This window comes from Bubalus kerabau, chromosome 20 (assembly GCF_029407905.1).
Source record: "Bubalus kerabau isolate K-KA32 ecotype Philippines breed swamp buffalo chromosome 20, PCC_UOA_SB_1v2, whole genome shotgun sequence".
NCBI lineage: Eukaryota > Metazoa > Chordata > Mammalia > Artiodactyla > Bovidae > Bubalus > Bubalus kerabau.
In genome coordinates, this window is record NC_073643.1 from 13445818 (window position 1) to 13463028 (window position 17211).

The following is a 17211-nucleotide window of genomic DNA, read 5'->3' on the forward strand; positions in this document are numbered from 1 at the left end:
CCTGAGTGATGAGAATAATCAAGTCTGGTGATTGTTTGTTTAGCCTCCCCATGCCCTGGGCTGATGTCGCTCTTCATTGGGCTCCCTTCCCCTCTCCCTCCCAGGAAGCCTCCTACCCGAAGCCCTCAACTGTTTATTCTCAAAACAGATTGTCAGGCTGACTCCACCTTTGTACCTAGACTCCACCTACACGTTTATCTGCCTCCTGTTTGTATTCCAGGGACCTTTCCCCAACTGCCCTCTCTCCTACAATCTCCATGTCAGTTTTAATTATTACCTGCAATTTTGTTTCTGAATAACCACAGCTTCTCATTTTGTTTGGTTCTTAGGCATCTGGTGTCGAAGGCTCAGATATTCCTGATGATGGTAAACTAATAGGATTTGCCCAGCTCAGCATCAGCTAAAACACAGCCCTGGAAGAGGCAGCCGAAGGAGATTCCACACATGCGTGTCTCTGTTGCTTCTGTTGGCCTAAACCCACTACTGCCAAAGAACCCAGCAACAAACCTCCCAGCTAGGAGCTTTAGAGGTCTTTCTTTTATGTTTTTCCTGCCATCATCCCTGCTTTTTCCCACAGGGAAAGAAAAGTTGGATCACCAGTGGCCAGCATCCCTTTTAAAGAGTTCCGTTAGTAAACTTACTGCACGCATCCCCTGTCTTCCTCCATCTAAGAAGTGGCCCGGGCGCCTCAAGGCCCAGGAGGGAGGTCTGTCGCTCATCTTGCCTTACTCCAGTGATGGCGCTGGGGGAAAGCAGCAGCTCTATGGGCCTCCTCATCCTGCTTGTTCTCCCACACCGGACGGGATGTGGGCCTCTTGGGATATCTCTTTACCACTGAAGTAGCAATTAAAAGTTGATTGTTCAGCTGGAGCCCAGAGAATTTAGTTTAGTGATTTTTTTTTTTTTTTTTTTTTTTGGTATCTGATATGAATTCTAGCAACCTTCGTTAGGAAAAAGCACAGCCTCAGAAGGAGGCAACCTAAACTGTGTTTTGTTTTGTTGATGTTTCTAAGCGTTTTGCTGAAGCTGCTCTCAGGCACCCCTCTTCATTACTTGCTCCAGAAAGGGTTGCTCGCCTTAACTTCAGCTGGTGCAAAACATCTGACTGTAGTCGAACTTCAGCCATCGGACCCTTCAAAACGGAACTTTGGACTGTTTTTAGGGAAAAAAATCACGTAACGGCTTATAAACGAGAGTTACCCCAGCAGTGGTGTTTTGAACAGGAAAAAATCATAACTCATATCAGTGTGGAAGTATTTATTTCAGCTCTTAAACAACTGAAGAAAAACTGCTCCTTGATCCTCCCATGAAAATCAATTTGCCTGGCCTCCGAGTCATGAGGAAATGCAAGGCTGAGATTTCTACAGCAATAAAGGAGACTCGCCCTAGGCCAAAGAGGCCTGCCTTCTGCCCCCTCTCCTGCACTGACCCTTAGGAGGGGGTCCACACTTCTGTGTGCTGAACCTGACCCAAGATGGAACGTGAAACCACATGTGCCGTGACTTTTAGGATTTATGAGTAGACAGTGTTCATTTGATTTTCTACAGAAATAATATAAATTATTCTTTAAGTTTAAAAAAGAGCACTCAATGCAATATGTGAATCACCAGTGGGGTTGATTTTTTTTTTTTTTTCCTACTGTTTCACAGTCAGCCTTTATCTAACTGCAGATTAGCCCTAACAAGTTTTACAAATGAAAGAGATCCTCAATCTGGCCTTAAAACAACACAAAAAAGATGGGCTTTGGCCCCATGGAAAGGGGAGAGCTGCCTCTTACAGAATCAGTCGATCCCTTTCCATCTTCGTTGGTCTGTGAATAACAAGATTGCTTTACCTAGTTTTTTCTTGGAGCACCTCTGAAAGCTTTCCCCACAACTGACTTGTTACAGTTTTAATTTCATTCTGAGTTCGTAGTTTTAACCGTGGGCTTTCTTCACCAGCCCTGGATACAAAGGCATGTTGGGAAAGGAGTGGGTGTTGGAGAGGAAGGGAGGGGGTGGTTTGGGATGAGAGGGTTGGGAGGAAAGTAGATCAGAGGATCAGATGCCAGAGTCCTGGCAGGATTGGTGAAAGGAGGGAGCCTGTTGAGCCTGGAGACAGAAGATTGATCAGCTTGATGGACAGATATTTAGCCTTTCTTTTTTCTTTTCTTAGAAGAGAGTTGAGGGGGAAAGGACAGGAAGGTAGGAATAAGTTTATGGAAAAGATGTAGTGTCCCCTTTGGCACAAGACTAGGGGCTTACCTTAGAGTCTGTATTTTCATTTCAAGTAAGCCCTCATAGTCTGCTTATTTCTGAATCCAGAGGGTAGTGGCATCACTATTCTAGGTTTCTTTTGGAGGTGATCAAAAGCCCAGGCTGGAAGTAAGCAGCAGCCCATCTCCTTGTTCAGTTTCTCCTGCTGGCCATTACCTGTGAGCTGCAGTGGGACAGGCATGACCTTTGAACTGAAGTGGGCTGGGGCTTTCTCTTTCTTTTCCATTCATCTTTTGCCCTGCTGGGAATTAGGAGCCAGACACCAAGCCCCAGGACAGTGTTACTTCTTCTTCTGCATGATGTATGGTGGACTCCCTTTGCTGGCATGTGCAGTGATGCTGAAAAAAAGTGAGTGAACAGAAACTTCGCAGGTGAGACAGCACGTGACCTAGTGAGCAGTCTCTCTCCTTCCTGGGAGTGGTGGTCCAGGATACACCTCTCTCCCTAGATCCCTAGGATCTCCTGGGTCCTAGGGTAGGGACTAACTTAGCACAAGGTAACATGTGCCAATGCTATTTGTAAAATGTTACGGTCTTTCTAAATGATTCATGGATTTGTTTGGGATATTTTGCTTAAGTTGTGAACCAAATCCTAGAGCCAGCTGACACTCTTAATAATCTGGAGAACAGAATAATGGTGTATCAATAAATGGAGGTTCCTCCTTATGACATACGCTAGATTATGGAAGATGTAAAATATTTGACTTCCCCTCCCTTTTTTTTTTTTGACTTTGTACTTTGCTGCATGTTTCATTCATTTTTAATCAATAAAGAATAAATTGTCTGTGGTGGTGTAAGGATGCTTCACTTTGGTGACTGTTGATGGGAGCAGCAGGAAGTGAAAAGGTGTATTAATAAACAACGTAAAGCCATTGTACAAACAGGGAAGCTGAAATCCCCAGAGAGAGCGATCTGCCCAGGGAAGTGTGTTAGGGTGGCGGAAGCAGCTCCTCTCAGTGACCTTTTCTGTTTACCTCTGCCCATGCTATTGGTGAGCTAAAATACCAGATTCAAGTCTTTGGGAGTCCCTTTTGGAAAGTTCAGAGCCAGGCTGAACCTCTTCCCATTTCCAGCCCTTCTTCACCTGCTGGGTAAGTAACTCCTGCCCCAGAGGTGGTCTTTGAGCCTTGACAGGACTGCTTTGGGGTAGGTCCTGGTAACTCAGGGCTCAGGTCCTGGGACCTTGGGAGTTGATTGTATCATGGCTGATTGAATTTCCTTTTAAGGTAAACAGGTTGTGTGGAGACAGAGGAGGAGGTGCCGACTACTCAAAAGTGACCATGGTGTATGTGGGGGTCAGGGCAGGGGCAAGAGTAAACAAAGCCTCTCCACTTGCCCATCATCTTTAGCAAGATCAGGTCTTGTCCAGAAGCCGGGTTCCTCACCTCTGCGTACTCGTAGTAGCCAGTGCTCAGCGCCACAGCTCATGGATTCCTCCTGTGGATCAGCTCATCTACCCTACGCGTTTTATGGGTTTGTTTTTTTAAAGTAGACTTTTATCTTTCAGAGTAGTTTAATTTCACAGAAAAATGGAGCAGAAAGTATACAGTGTTTCCATATACTCCCTGGCCCCACACAGGCGCAGCAACTTACATTGGCTCTTCATTATCACCCAAAGTCCATAGAATACCTTCGAGTTCACTTGCTGTTGTATATTTTATGGGTTTGGACAAATGGATGATGATATGTACCCATCGTTATGATCTCAGAGAATAGTCTCACTGTCCTACAAGTATGCAGCCTTTTCAGAACAGGTTTTTTTCACACAGTTATATGCATTTAAGGCCTCTCCATGCCTTTCTGTGGCTTGATGGCTCATTTCTTTTCAGTGCTGACTAGTATTCCATGTCTGGATGTACCACGGTTTATTACTCCATTCACTTGCTGTGTGCAAGTTTTGACAGTTATGAATAAAACTGCTCTAAGCACCTTTGTGCATGTTTTTGTTAATATGTGTATATGAGTTTCAGCTCGGTTGAGGAAATACCAAGGAGCCCCCTGGCATGTTTTATGGTAAAAGTAGTCTTTTTCTAGGAACCCACCTTCCATCCAAAGTGGCTCGGGCATTTTGCATTCCCACCAGTGACTGAGAGCCGCTTTTGGTGCATGTGCTCACAGGCACTCGGCGTTGTCACGGTTTTGGGTTTGGGCCATTCCACTAGATGTGTATGGTGTCTCGCTTTCATTTCTGATTCCCTGATGACAGTGTGTTGAGTATCTATGCCCCTTTACCATCTGTGAATACTCTTTGATGAGGTGTCTGTTAGGTCTTTTGCCCACTTTTTTTAAGATTTTTTTTTTCCATTTTTTTTAAGTCTTTATTGAATTTGTTACAATATAGCTTCTGTTTTATGTTTTGGATTTTTATGGCCTCAAGGCATGTGAGATCTTAACCTTCCTGACCAGGGATCAAACCCACACCCCCTGCATTGGAAGGCAAAGACTTAACCACTGGACCACCAGGGAAGTCCCTAAAGTACTTTTAAATAAAGGTACGTATATTTTTTTTAGAATACCATTGCACACTTAAGAGGCTATAGTATAAATATAACTTTCATACTAGAAAACTAACTCACTTTATTGTGTCTAGGTATCCCAGCACCATTTGTTGAAAAGACCATCTTTACTCCATTGTATTGCCAGTGTTCTGTCAAAGATCCTTTGAGTCTGTTTTTTTCAGGGCTGTCTGTTCTGTTCTGCTGATCTATGTGATCTTTTTGCCAGTACCGCACAGTGAAGTCAGGTGTTCTCAGTCCTGCACCTCTGTTCTCAAACACTGTGTTGACTGTCCTCTGACCTATCTACCCCGAGCCTCCAAGCAGTCTGTCGATTACAGTCAGATTTTCTTAATGTGGTACTGATTCCTGTGGAAGTCTGAGTTTGTGGGGGTTTGCTCCGAGAAGTTGTCATTCTCTGTATTTAACTTTCTGGCTCCAATTCGAGGGACAGCAGTTTGCCCTGTGACCTCATCTCTGATGGATCTAAGAAGAATTGTTGATTTTTCAGTTTGTCCAGCTTTCTACCTGCTAGAACAAAGTGACAACTGCTAAGCTGTTTACATCCTAGACAAGAGACCAGAACTCCTGCCACATGTTTGTATTTACTAGAGTCATTCTTAGCACTTCCCTGGTGTGGATGTCCAGTGGCTAAAACTCTGAGCTCTAATGCAAGGGGCCCGGGTTCCACCCCTGGTCAGGCACTTAGATCCCACATGCTGCAACCAAAGCTCTTGTGTGCCGCAAGTAAGACATGGCACAGCCAAATAAATAAATATTCAGAGTCATTCTCAAATTTGGAAGAGACTTGAGATAGACACCCTCCAGTGCATCCCTATAGGTGATGTCTGGGGAGTACTTTCCCTTCCCGCACCATATGTACAAACACCACCCTCTACCCCATGGGCATATGATTGCCAGTGACTGTATCCATTCAAGTCACACTATTCCAGTGATCAGAAGAACACTCTTCTCTTTGGTCTTAGCAGTGCCATTGACTGAAGACAGGTGCAAGGAGAGGAAGAGGAGAGAGACAGGCTGCAGGTTCTCCCTTAAGGGCTGGAAGCAGTCCTGTCCTACTCTGCAGCCTCCCAGAAGACACTGAGGGTGGCCAGACTGCTGGAGACGCCAGAGAGCAGCACATGTGCTACCTGGGAGCTCATCCTCCCAGGTCAGCGAGACCACAGATCCCTGGGGCTACAGTGTTCGTGGGAGGACTCCCCAGCTGTGGGCTTTGAAGCATCATGGAGAGCCTTTGGCAGACTGGTTAGGGTGGGAGAGGGGCAGGGTTAAGAGAACCAATAATTTAATCAAAAACTTAGAACTGGGGGAACTGGGGGTGCAGTGAAACCAGTGGAGTTTGGGGACCTGGAGTTATATAACTGTGGAAGGTCTTTGGTTGAATCTCACTCTTCTGTCAGAGCCTCCTCATCATTTATCTGTCCCTAGTTTAGAATCCTACACTAGGAAATGGAATAATCCTTAGAGACCATCTAGTTCGAGCTTTCCTTTTACACACATGCAGAAATTGAGGCCGGAGGGCCAAAAGGGGCAGACGGCGGGTCACAGTGAATCACTGGTGGAGCCCAAACGCCTGCCTCCTAACCCCAGTCCCTTTGGAGCCTTAGAGCTGAAAGGACCACAAAATCCTTTCCCTGATCAGAGAGAAGAGATGACTGAGCACAGCCTCCTCCTATCTCCACCTCAGTCTCCCCCATAAAGGCTGAGCCCCAAAGTGAGTAGTGGCAGCTGGTAGCATCTGCTTTCTTGGCAATTCATTCAAGGCTGTGCTGAGGACAAGAACTTGCAAGGGAGCTAGGTGAGGAAGCAGAGATGGGGCTGGCGACAGTGGGGAGCCGGGTGAGTTTAGGGTGGAGCAGGGGGCAGAGAGACCTGTCCTCTTGTGCAGGGTTGTGGACTCTTGCCTCTGCCCTCCAGCATCTGCCCTGCCTGGACCCTCCCTTCATATGGACTGAATCACAGGCCGCAGGTACGGGCACATGATAGCCAGGGCTGCTCTGCACAACCTTACTGCCTCACATTCTCTTCACCCCTGCACCTCTGCTCATCTCTTTTCTTAAAATAATTTAAAGACTTTCTGAGGGCTACACAAACAAATGGGTGAATGTGAGTATGACACCAAGCATGTATTTTCCCCTAATGGTCTATTTTGCCCCATCATTCTGATCCTCCCATAATTAGATGCCTTCCAAGCCCGGGGTCTACCTACAGTAAGACCCCCAGGGTACAAAAAAGATGGGGGTGTTCATCTGTGGGAGGTTCCTGTAAGAATCCCGACCTGCCACCTCCCACGCTGTGCCCCATCCTAACCTCGACTCCAGCAAGGTTACAGGAATGACCCCCAGATGGGGGCTCCCCAACCGGGGCGGGGCTTTGTCCTTTGTCCTTCGGTGCTCACCAAGATTGCCTGGGGTGGTTGGGGCTACTCTGGGGCCGCTTGCATTTGTTCTTTTATTGTGGGAGGGTCTTAATGGTTTCTTCCTTGATTAGATAGAGATGAGGATGCACGTGTTAGCTGTGCTGCTGAAGGGAAAGGCATGTATGCCCTTGGTGGGTCTCCTGGCCTTAATACTACCCTTGGGTTGACTGGTGGTGTATAGCACCAGGTGCTAGGGACCCTGCAGGAGACAGTAAGGTCAGGGTCATGAGACCAGGTTGGTTGGACTCTTGGCCGAGTTAACATGCAGTCTGGGTCCTTGCTGCTCTACTGACATATCCCCCCGTCAAGTAGAGTAGCAACTGCCCTGTAGCATTGAAATTCCTCTCAGATTTGAGGTTCTTTCACAATGGGAGGGGTTGCACTGGTGTGAATTGTAGAGGATGTTACAGCTAGGAGTGTGGTCCTTGTACACCATGTAATATCTGACTAGAGCTCGCTGCTGCGTGCTAGGCCTGAGAAGTTCCTCTGGTATTGCCTTCTCACACAGCCCGTCAAACATCCTCAGATCCTCCAAGCCAGAGTGGACTGTTTTTTCATCATATTCTGTCATTCCTAGACCTGAGCTCAGGAGCAGAGGTGTGACAGGTGGAGCCACACAGGGCTGGATTAAACATTAACGCAGCTGCCACCATTACCCCAAGCGAGCTGCAAAGCTAGCTGGTAGCCCCAGCTAAGGAGCTGGTGGCCAGTGACCATGGCTCCCTTTGCCCAGGTTGGCTGAACTGCTCAGCTTTGGTCACTTCCACATGCAGCTGCTGATACTGCTGAGTGTGCCCAGCTTCCTGACCGCCTTTTACATGTTCACCCAGGTCTTCATGGTCCTGGACGAGGCCCACTATTGTTCAGTGGCCTGTGTCAGGAACCAGACTCTGAACCTGAGCGCGGCTGAGCAGCTGGCCCTGAGCTTGCCCCTGGATGCTGCAGACAGTCCCGAGCCCTGCCTCATGTCCAGTTGCCCCCCATGGTGCCAGCCTGGAGTACATCCTCAGCCACAGCTTCAGTGAGACACAGCTTTTCGAGGCCGGGTCTATCCCGAAGGCAGGTCCTTGTCCGTAGAGAATGACGTAAGGCCGCGCGTCAGTCTGACTTTCTAAGTGTTTTGAGTCCGTCAGCTGCTCTGCCTGCCACTCTGCCCTCAGTCTCTGGTGTGACTGCCTCTGAAGCTGCCCCTTCGCCCTAGGCCTGAATGACCATTGTCATGCCTGTTTTGCTTTCTGTCCTCTGCCTGTCGGCCCATCTAACTCTCCATCCATTCCCTTTGTCTGGGATGTTTGTCCATCTGTCCATTCATCTCTGTTTTTATCTGTCCCTTCGCCTGTCTGCCCCATGGCCTTCTTCCCTGTCGCTCCTGTCCATCTGTTCTCATGCCTTTCTCTTTCTGAGGTTTGCATCTGCCTTCCCATTTGCCTTTGTCTTTCAGCCACCCGCTGTGTGTCTGCCCACCTACCTGTCTTCCTTGTTTAACTAATCTTGCAGTCCTACCCCTTCCCTGCCCACTCGTCTACCTTCCTGCTTGCTTGCCTTGGACTCTCTGCCTTCAGCCTTTCTCTCTAAATCTCTTCCTGCCTGCCTGCCTGCCTCTGAGATGCTGGAGGCCACATGGAACTCTAGGACTTGTCCTGCACATACCTGATCAATTGCTTGTGCTAACTCTGTTCTCTTAGGAGGGGCCCCAGCAGATCAGTAGAAAGACTTTCCCACTCCAGCCACCTCAGAGGGTATGTCCTCCTGCCTTCTTCCTGATCCTCCCGCTCAGTCCACCCACAGGGGGAGCAGGTCACCTTGAACTCTGCTAGCCCCTGGATCTAGCCCAGCCTGGGTTTGTCTGATCCTCAGTGCCCCTTCCTTCATCTCCCCGGTGTTTCCCCTGTGGTAGATCTGATCTTCATCATCCTTAGATGCTGTGTCTACCTCTCCAGGTGCTCATAAACTCACCGCCTGTCTAGCCAAGTGTCACCATCCTTATAGCTCAGGCAGACTTCCAGAGTGCTCAGAGCCAACCCTAGCTCTCGTTCACAGGCTTTGCTGGACTGTTCATGGAATTATTATCCAACCAACAGCTCCTGAGTTCTCAGTATGTGAGGCACAGTCAGAACAGAGGCACCCTGTTCACCTCTGAGAAGACCTGGACTCCTGTAGAGGGACAAAGCCTCAGTGAACTCTGAGGCTAGAATTTGCTTCTTCCTGGGGAGAGAATGGGCAGGCAGCTCCCTGAAGGAGTTGGTGTGTGAGCTGGGTGCCCAGGGACCAGAAGAAGGTTAATAGGGAAAAGGAGAAAGCCTTCGTAGACAGAGAATAGAAAAAGAAAGGCCTGGTAACAGGAAGAAGGTGATGTGTCAGGAACTTGGTTTGTCTGGGCCAGGCGTGGGCAGGTTTTATGGGACGAAAAGGATGTTCTCAAGGACTGAGGGCCTCTCTCTCCTCAGTCACCAACTTAGTCTTTGCTGACCCTGGTGTTGGACCTTGGCCCTCGGGCCCTTCCCTGACATGCTTCCACGGACCCACCCTCCCAAGGATTGCAACTCCCAAGTGAATGTACGCTTTTGGTACTTTGTGCCCCGAACTACTTGACAACCCCAAACTGGGTTCCAGAGTGGAGCTGCCTTGTGTGAGGTATCCATCCTGGCTTCCGGTCTACAAGCAGGGGTAGAAGCTACACTACAAGCTACGCAGACTCTGGGGGCTTCTCTGAGCTGATATCCCAAGTTTCATTTATAACCAGCAGCTTCGCATGCAAAGTGAAATACAGATAATCCAGATTTGAGAAGAAAAAAAAAAAATACATTTCCTTATAAGCTGTGTGCTTGTGAATGACAGAGTACATTTCTCCTTCTCAGCCTACCTGTCCAACGTTTCCTAGGTGCCTTGGTAAAAGAGAAAATGACTCCCAGCCCTGTCCACACAAACCTCTGAACACAGAGTTCACTGGACCATCAGTGAATAGCAAAAACAGTGTGGTCTCTCCTGGAACCACAGAAGGAAGGCATGCGGAACAGAGAGAATAGCCATTTCTAGAATCTGGAGCATGAAAGCGCCTGGCCTGTGTGAGCAATGCTCACATACAAAGAGGACTGGGAAAAGACAAGAGCCAACTCTTAAAGAGTCTTAGATACCAGTGCTAAGGAATTTGGACTTTCTTCCAGAGACCAGTGGGAGCCATTGATGGTTTGGAACAGTGGAAGTGAGACTTGATGGGTTGTGCTCCAAGAAATGGGGTGGGATTCTGCAGTCCACTGTGGCAGGCCCCAGACAGAACTGTCCACCATAGACATTAGGGCTGGGGAGGTTGACACCTGGTGTCCCAAGTTGGAGCCCTGTTCGTCTCTTTTCCATCTGCAACATGACACCAGCATATGAACTGGGGTTGGTCTTGGCACCTCTCCAAGCCTCTCTCTTCTGCGAAACAGAGGGAATAATAAGCCTACATGGGAGTTAGAGAATTTGATAAGATAGGATTAATGCATGGTGTCCACTGAGCAGAGGAGGCAGCCTTGGTGGAGTCCCATGGCTTGGCACTCACGTCTTCAGAGCATGAAGGCCCCTTGTATCCGAGATGCCTATGTCACCAGCTGTGTGCTTCATGGGACTCACGAAGCTGTGTTAGTACAGCCTCAGCTGAACTGACTTAGCACAGCCACTTTGCTACCTATGTTGTACGTGTTAATTCCTTTTATCCTATCCGGTGGTACTAAGGAATCTGTTTCATCTTCATTTGTACATGGGAAACCCAAGACACCAGCAGATCAGCTAACAAAGTCACACAGAAGGACTCAGCAGACCTTTATTCATAATTTTTTATTTTAGACTATATCTAACTACGAGGCAATCTGTGGTGGCTGAACAAAAAAGCAAACAGGATAGAACTGGGCGGAACAACAAGTTCCAAGTACCCGGTCCTGCCACACTTCATTCTCAGGAGCAATCCATTCATCATTTGATGATCACTTAAAGCTCTTACAGAATTAACAGTTGTCCTTCAAGACAGATGTAGGAGCAAAATACTATCTCCTGAACTGGTTAATTTTGGGCTAAAGATTAGGTAACTCATGGAGATTGGCTTCTCAGCTAACTGAAGGTATTGATTGGTTCCTTCCTCCATTCATTCACGCATCCTTTCACTCAGGAAGCATTACCTTAGCTTTCCCTTAGTTTCACTCCCTGTCCAGGGCAGCGAAGATGTCTGAACTCACTGCCGTCCAGCTGTCCAACTCGAGGACCTAGGACTAGCTGCTGAACCTATATATAGTAAGTCAAGGATTGTTGCTAGAATTACATGAGATGATACGTGTGAAACATTCGGCATAGTACCCAATCCAGAGTAAGCACTCAGCAAGCATTAATATTGTGAAGTTGTCTCTGTGAGCTCTGGAGACCTCACCTGTCATGATCCCCCTGCACACACTTGAGTATGGAGCTGAGAGATGTGCAGGGGGCACAGAACTTCGTTGAGGGCACACAGACGGGGGTCAGTCACATGCCATTGTTGTGCATGCACATGCAGTGGACATGTGTGCAGTTTATATGGACACCCATACGTTCTTCACTTGGATTTCCAATCTGTCTCTCAGGTTCTGTGAGTCTCCGTGTGGGCTGTCTCCCCTCCCATCGCCATGTGTGTATGTGTGTACAGGCTTCATGTTCCTGCATCCTAATCTCTTTCCTCAAGGGATGTGTGAGGGCTTCTTAGGATTCTGATTGCCCGAGGATGATGGGAGTTTCAGGGGAATTTTGCAGTCAGTTGGGAAAAGTCTGAAAGGCCCAAGCAAATCACAGGGGTGCTGTGGTTACAGGGAAGAAGCCCCATTTGTCAGGAAGAAGCAGTTAGTGACTGTCAGGGGTTCCCAAACCATGCATCCATAGTGGGTCAATAATTTTATATGGTATCTCAGGCCAAAAAAATACCTAGAAGTTTCATATAATAAGTAATTTGATCCAAACAACTTAAGAAGAGGGACTTCCCTGGCGGTCCAGTGATTAAGACTCGGCACTTCCAATTTGATCCTTGGTTGAAGAACTAAGATGCCTCATGCCATGCAGTGGGGTTAAAAAAAAAAAAAAAAACCACCAACAGCAAAAATAAAACAGAAACAAAACTTAAGAATTCATATACTAACAACTCAATGGCTGTTTAAAAAAAAAATACACAAATCAAAAGAAAACATTTAAATTTCATCCTCAAGTCAGTGCACTTACTTCCTAATAGGATATATTGGGAACCACATATCGCAGTCCTTGAACCCTGTGAGTTTCACATGGTTTTTGCTTTTCCCACAGCACTTGCCAAAAACACAACTTCACACAGATCACTGAAAAGAATTGCATGAACCATCTGGAGCTGGTAGTTTGATATGAAACAGATGTTGACTGTCACTGTATTTCCTCTTACACTTCTAAGTATCGTGTCGTGCACTCTGAGTTCACAAAGCTGGTGCCCTGGGGTACCTTGATACACAGTTTGGGAACCTGCCCCACTTCTGTCCTGAGAGGTTTGTCATGCGTGGGCTAGCTGATAAAAGGACTTGCCTTAGCTACCCCTGAGCTCACATCTGCCTGTCTACCTCATTTTAACATGGTCTATGGTCGGAAGCATCTGAAGGAAACCTCCCAGTTGGTGTATGTGGCTGGGCTCCTCATTGGGGCGCTCATCTTCAGGCCCCTCTGCAACTGGTAAGAACCTTGACCAGTTCCCCCGACCCAGCATGCTCTTGGACTCCTGGCCCAGGGTCTAGTTCTCCCCAGGGCCCCTCTCACCAGTCTCCAGGTAAGGCCCTGTCCACCTGCAATGGGACTCCCAGCTGGGGCCATGCACCCTCCCACAGACAGAGCGCCCAGCAAAGGGCTTGGGGCTGGGTCTCCCTTCCTCTTTCCCCTCAGACAGATTCACTCCTCGACCTGCCCCTTTGCAACCCCAGGATTGGCCACAAGGCCACTCTCCTGGTGCAGCTGCTCCTCTTCGCCATCCTTGGCATGAGCATAGCCTTCGTGCCCAGCTGTGAGCTCTACATGGTCCTGTGCTTTTCTGTGGCCACAGCTGTCGCTGGATATAGCTTCAGCATTGTCACCCTATGTGAGTATCTGAGCCCTGAAGCCAGCAGCTGCAGAGCAAGGCCATGGGGCCTGCGTGGCCACACTCCCACACTGCCTGGGGGGCCCAGTCAGCTCCGTGCACCTAATGTGATGGCACTGGCACGCCCTGAGCTGGACCAGGACCACAGACCCTGACCTGGTGGCATCTCACGATGGCAAGGAGTGATAGGGTGGGGTCCAGCCCAGCCTCAGCCTCTGCCTCCAGTTACAGAGTGGGTGGGGCCCTTGTGGAGGATCCAGGCTGTGGTCCTGGCACAGCGCACCTTCTCCCTGGGGCAGATGGCTCTTGCAGGACTTGCCTATGGCGTCCAGAACTGGAGACTCTTCCAGATTGCTGGCACTGCACCTGTCTTTCTGCTCTTCTGCTTCTGGTGAGGAGATATTTCCCAGGCAAACTACCTCTTGGCTGGTGGTGCATGCAGAGAGGTGTCTGGAGAGGGAGCCTGTGAGGCCTGTAGGGTGTGTGCGTGCTAGGACAGCGGGGAAGTTCAGGCCCCAAGGCCACAGCCATTCCTGACCCACAGGGCCCTGCCAGAATCTGCACGGTGGCTCCTTACCCGGAGGAGGGGAGAGGAGGCCAAACAACTGATCCAGAAAGTGGCCTTGGTCAACAGGCACAAACTCCCCTCCGAGCTCCTGAGCCAGGTACTTGCAGCCCTGGGTCAGCCCTGCCTGATGGGACCACACAGACCGGCCTGCCTGGCCCCTCACTCTGCACATCCCTCCCAACTGGCCCCAGAGAAGACCAGCCCCGCAGGGAATGCCCTAGATCTGTTCCAACACCCCCAGCTCTGGAAAGAGACCCTGATTCTCTTCTACATCTGGTGAGTGGACTCAGGGCCCACAGCCCTCCCTGAGGCCTAAACGAAAGGGCTGCCATGTCTCTGGGGGAGGTGGCTGTCTGGGTACCACTGGGTCTCTTGTTGGCTGTGCTTCTGTCTCCTGCTGTGACTCCTGGCCAAGGCAGTCTCTCTTTCTGAGTGTGATGGGGTCTCATCACCTGGCACTGAGAGGGACTCTTGAACTCTGCAGGTTTGTGGACAGCCTGGTGTTCTATGGTCTGGGCCTCAAGGTGGGGCACTTTGGCCTGAATATCTACCTGACACAGTTAACTTTGGAGCAGTCGAGGTGCCTGCCTGTTCCTGCAGCATCTTTATGATGGAATGGGTGGGCCGCAGGTAGAGTCAGTCGGGGACCCTGGATCTGGGTGGCCTCACGTGTATCACCATCATCTTCGTCCCAGCAGATACCAGGGCCTCTGCCCACACCCCCTCTGCTACCGAGACCCCTTGTTTCCTTTTCAGCAGTGAGGGTTTCTCTGGAGCTTGGGTGCACAAGGGGTGAGGAGTTTGGGAGGGCAGGGACAGGGTCCAGGAGGTGGGCTGGCCACTCTTCCTGTGGCTGACGGGCAGCCTGCACCAGATCTGCCTGTGGTGGTCACTGTGCTGGCCCTGGTGGGGAAGTTTGCCTTGGCGGCTGGATTTACCATCTTCTACGTGGACTCTGCTGAGCTCTTCCCCACTGTCATCAGGTAAGAGGAGTGGGTGCAACCCTGGCTCCTCTGCTCCTGAGACCCTCATTTTGACCATCCCTCCTCTGCCCTCCCTGGTGTTCCCCACAGAACTTACAGGACTGGCTCTGGGGCAGCAGGGCTGGATGCGGTCCAGGGCTAGATGAGGTCAGGGGAGTGCAGAGGAGGGCAGTGGAGAGCAGATACACCAGGGGCCATAGCCTGCCCTTGTCAGGACTAAATACGGTGTGAGTCCAGGTTTGATGAATGGCTCAGAAGGAAGTCTGCAGTGGGAGTGGGGGGTGGTCAGGAGGTGAAGCCTTTGATCAGAGACTGGATAGCAGGAGTGCAGCCGGCAAACAGAAGGCCTGGAGGTAGGGGAAGCAGGCCACATTGTAGGATGAGGAGAAGTGCAGGTTGATGGGGCAGGAAGGCTGGGTGGACTTGAGGAAGCCTGGGGAGCGTGCACGTCTGGGGACACCAGATGAGACCTGGGGGCTTTCCAAGGACGTGAGCTGGGGTGGAACTGTGGGAGGAGCTGGGGTGGACCCAGGGGAGGCTGGGTCCGCTCAGCTTCTGCTGGCCTTCCCACAGGCAGACGGGCATAGGGCTGGTGGGCATCTTTTAAAGTATCAGGGGCATCCTCATGCCACTCATGATCCTGCTGGGCGAGTATCATGCATCCCTCTTTGTGCTCATCTATGGCAGCCTCCCCATTGGAGCTGGCTTACTCTGTGCCCTGCTGACAGAGACATGTGGCCAGACCCTGAAGGACACCGTCGATGACCTGGAGCAAGAATCCTGACCACAGTGAGGTGCTTGCACTCTCTGAAGCCCAGGACCTCACATCAGTGGCCCCTCTTCCAGAAGGCCAGGTCTCTACTTTACCACTTGTCCATTGTTGCAGAGGGAGCCCTCACGATTCCCATACTTTGGGGAGGAGGTGGCGAGGAATGGGAACAGTTCCTAGATAGCCAATGATGACCTTCTGCTTCCTCTAGCTCTCTGAAGGCAGTGCTCTCAGAAAAGGATTTGGAGGCCTCGGGAAGTATTTCCAGCCCAGGGGTAGCCTTTAGAGCAGCACTTAGCTCTGTAACTGTGTCTCCAAAGCTAGACTGGCAGCAGCAGAGAGCTGCCTAAACACTCCCCTGTAAATAGCTGGACCTGTGAGCACCACCAGCCTTGCTAATGGAGGCAATACCCTGTAAGCTGGCCCCAGAGCCAGCCACCCACTGCCTGGCCCAATCTCAGAAGCATCCTAGGTGGGCCTCCCCAAAACCCCACCCCCAGTACCCTGTTCTGAATTAGAATCTTGGGTGTGTCTTGGGTTTAACTTGTTCTCTGACACTCTTTGGGGATGTGGCTCCTCAGATCCCCTCCATCTGGGATTCCCCCGTCCTGAAAACATAATCAAGCCCAGAACAGGACAGCCGAGTATGGCCTCTCCCAACCTTTGAAGTCATGGACCCATCCAGGCAGGTGGACAAGGGGGAGTTTGCAGTTCCTCCAGTGGCTGGACCAGGCCTGAATGGATAAGGTGGGACCCACAAGACATTTGATCTAGCTGAGAGGAGACTGATTTAGTCAGAATCAAAGCTTCAGGGTTGCCTTCTCTTCAGAGATTCTCCTTCACCTGCCCTTCACTCAGGACCAGTGGCGGGGAGAGGCAGGACATGTCCCTCTCTAGGCCCCTCTTTCCTTTCATTCTCTGCTGCTCTGGCTCTTGCAGGGCCCGTGCAGGGTAAGGGAAGGGGGCAGAAGTCTTCTTACTTGGTGGCCACTCGTGTTGGTTCTTTTGGGACTTGCAGTGAGTAATCATCAGTCAGTGGCCCTGGGAGGCTCCTAAAATTAGGCTTTCTTCACGAATATTCAGGGGTTCTCAGTGATCACTCCAGGACCTCTGTGTTGCTCCTTAGTATGAACAAGATGCTGGCAAATGACTCCTTGGAACCCTATTTCATCTCCTGCCCCTCCCTGTGGACCCTCACATTGTATCTCTTGGGCTGGCCTCCCTTACAAGACAGTCCAACTAACACAATCATAGCAGCACATTAGCCCAACTGTCCGCCTTCTTTCTGCTTGCACCCCAAGAGCTGGTCACAGCTAGAGAGCATCATACTGGCAGCTCTCCTCTCTGAATCCACGGGCAGCAGTACTTCCTGAGTCTTTAGCAGCACCTTGTATTCCTACCAGCTTTTCAAGTCAGCTTATTTTCCAATTCTCACTGGTAGCTATTTCTCAGGTCCACTCTGCTTGTCTCCCTTCCTCTTACCCTCTACCAGATAGCTTCTCATCCTCCTCTCAGAGAAAGAAAAAGCCATCCTATGGCCACTCCTCAAATTTCCCACCAAGAAAACTTTAACCTACACTCCCTCCTCCCCTGGGCGGGGATCTGGGAGCAGCT

General features: G+C 49.9%; 2 protein-coding genes across 3 annotated transcripts in view; both read left to right on the forward strand.

Annotated features, from left to right (window-relative positions):
- The window catches only part of OXSR1 (oxidative stress responsive kinase 1), a 90283-nt gene extending 87232 nt beyond the window's left edge, over positions 1-3051 (forward strand). For both annotated transcript variants that reach the window (XM_055558503.1, XM_055558504.1), the window contains exon 18: positions 330-3051. In XM_055558503.1, the coding sequence (XP_055414478.1) occupies positions 330-404 (75 nt within the window). In that variant the 3' untranslated portion in view covers positions 405-3051. The remainder of the gene's footprint in view (positions 1-329) is intronic.
- Positions 3052-6582: 3531 nt separating this feature from the next.
- On the forward strand, positions 6583-15947 carry SLC22A13 (solute carrier family 22 member 13). Its single transcript, XM_055558576.1, is given in 15 exon segments — positions 6583-6609; positions 6952-6980; positions 7923-8171; positions 8173-8235; positions 9431-9435; positions 12739-12877; positions 13123-13277; positions 13503-13668; positions 13822-13935; positions 14020-14121; positions 14330-14406; positions 14409-14533; positions 14710-14828; positions 15402-15617; positions 15809-15947. Coding segments are annotated over 15 exon segments (1725 nt in total).
- The last annotated feature ends 1264 nt before the right edge of the window (positions 15948-17211 follow it).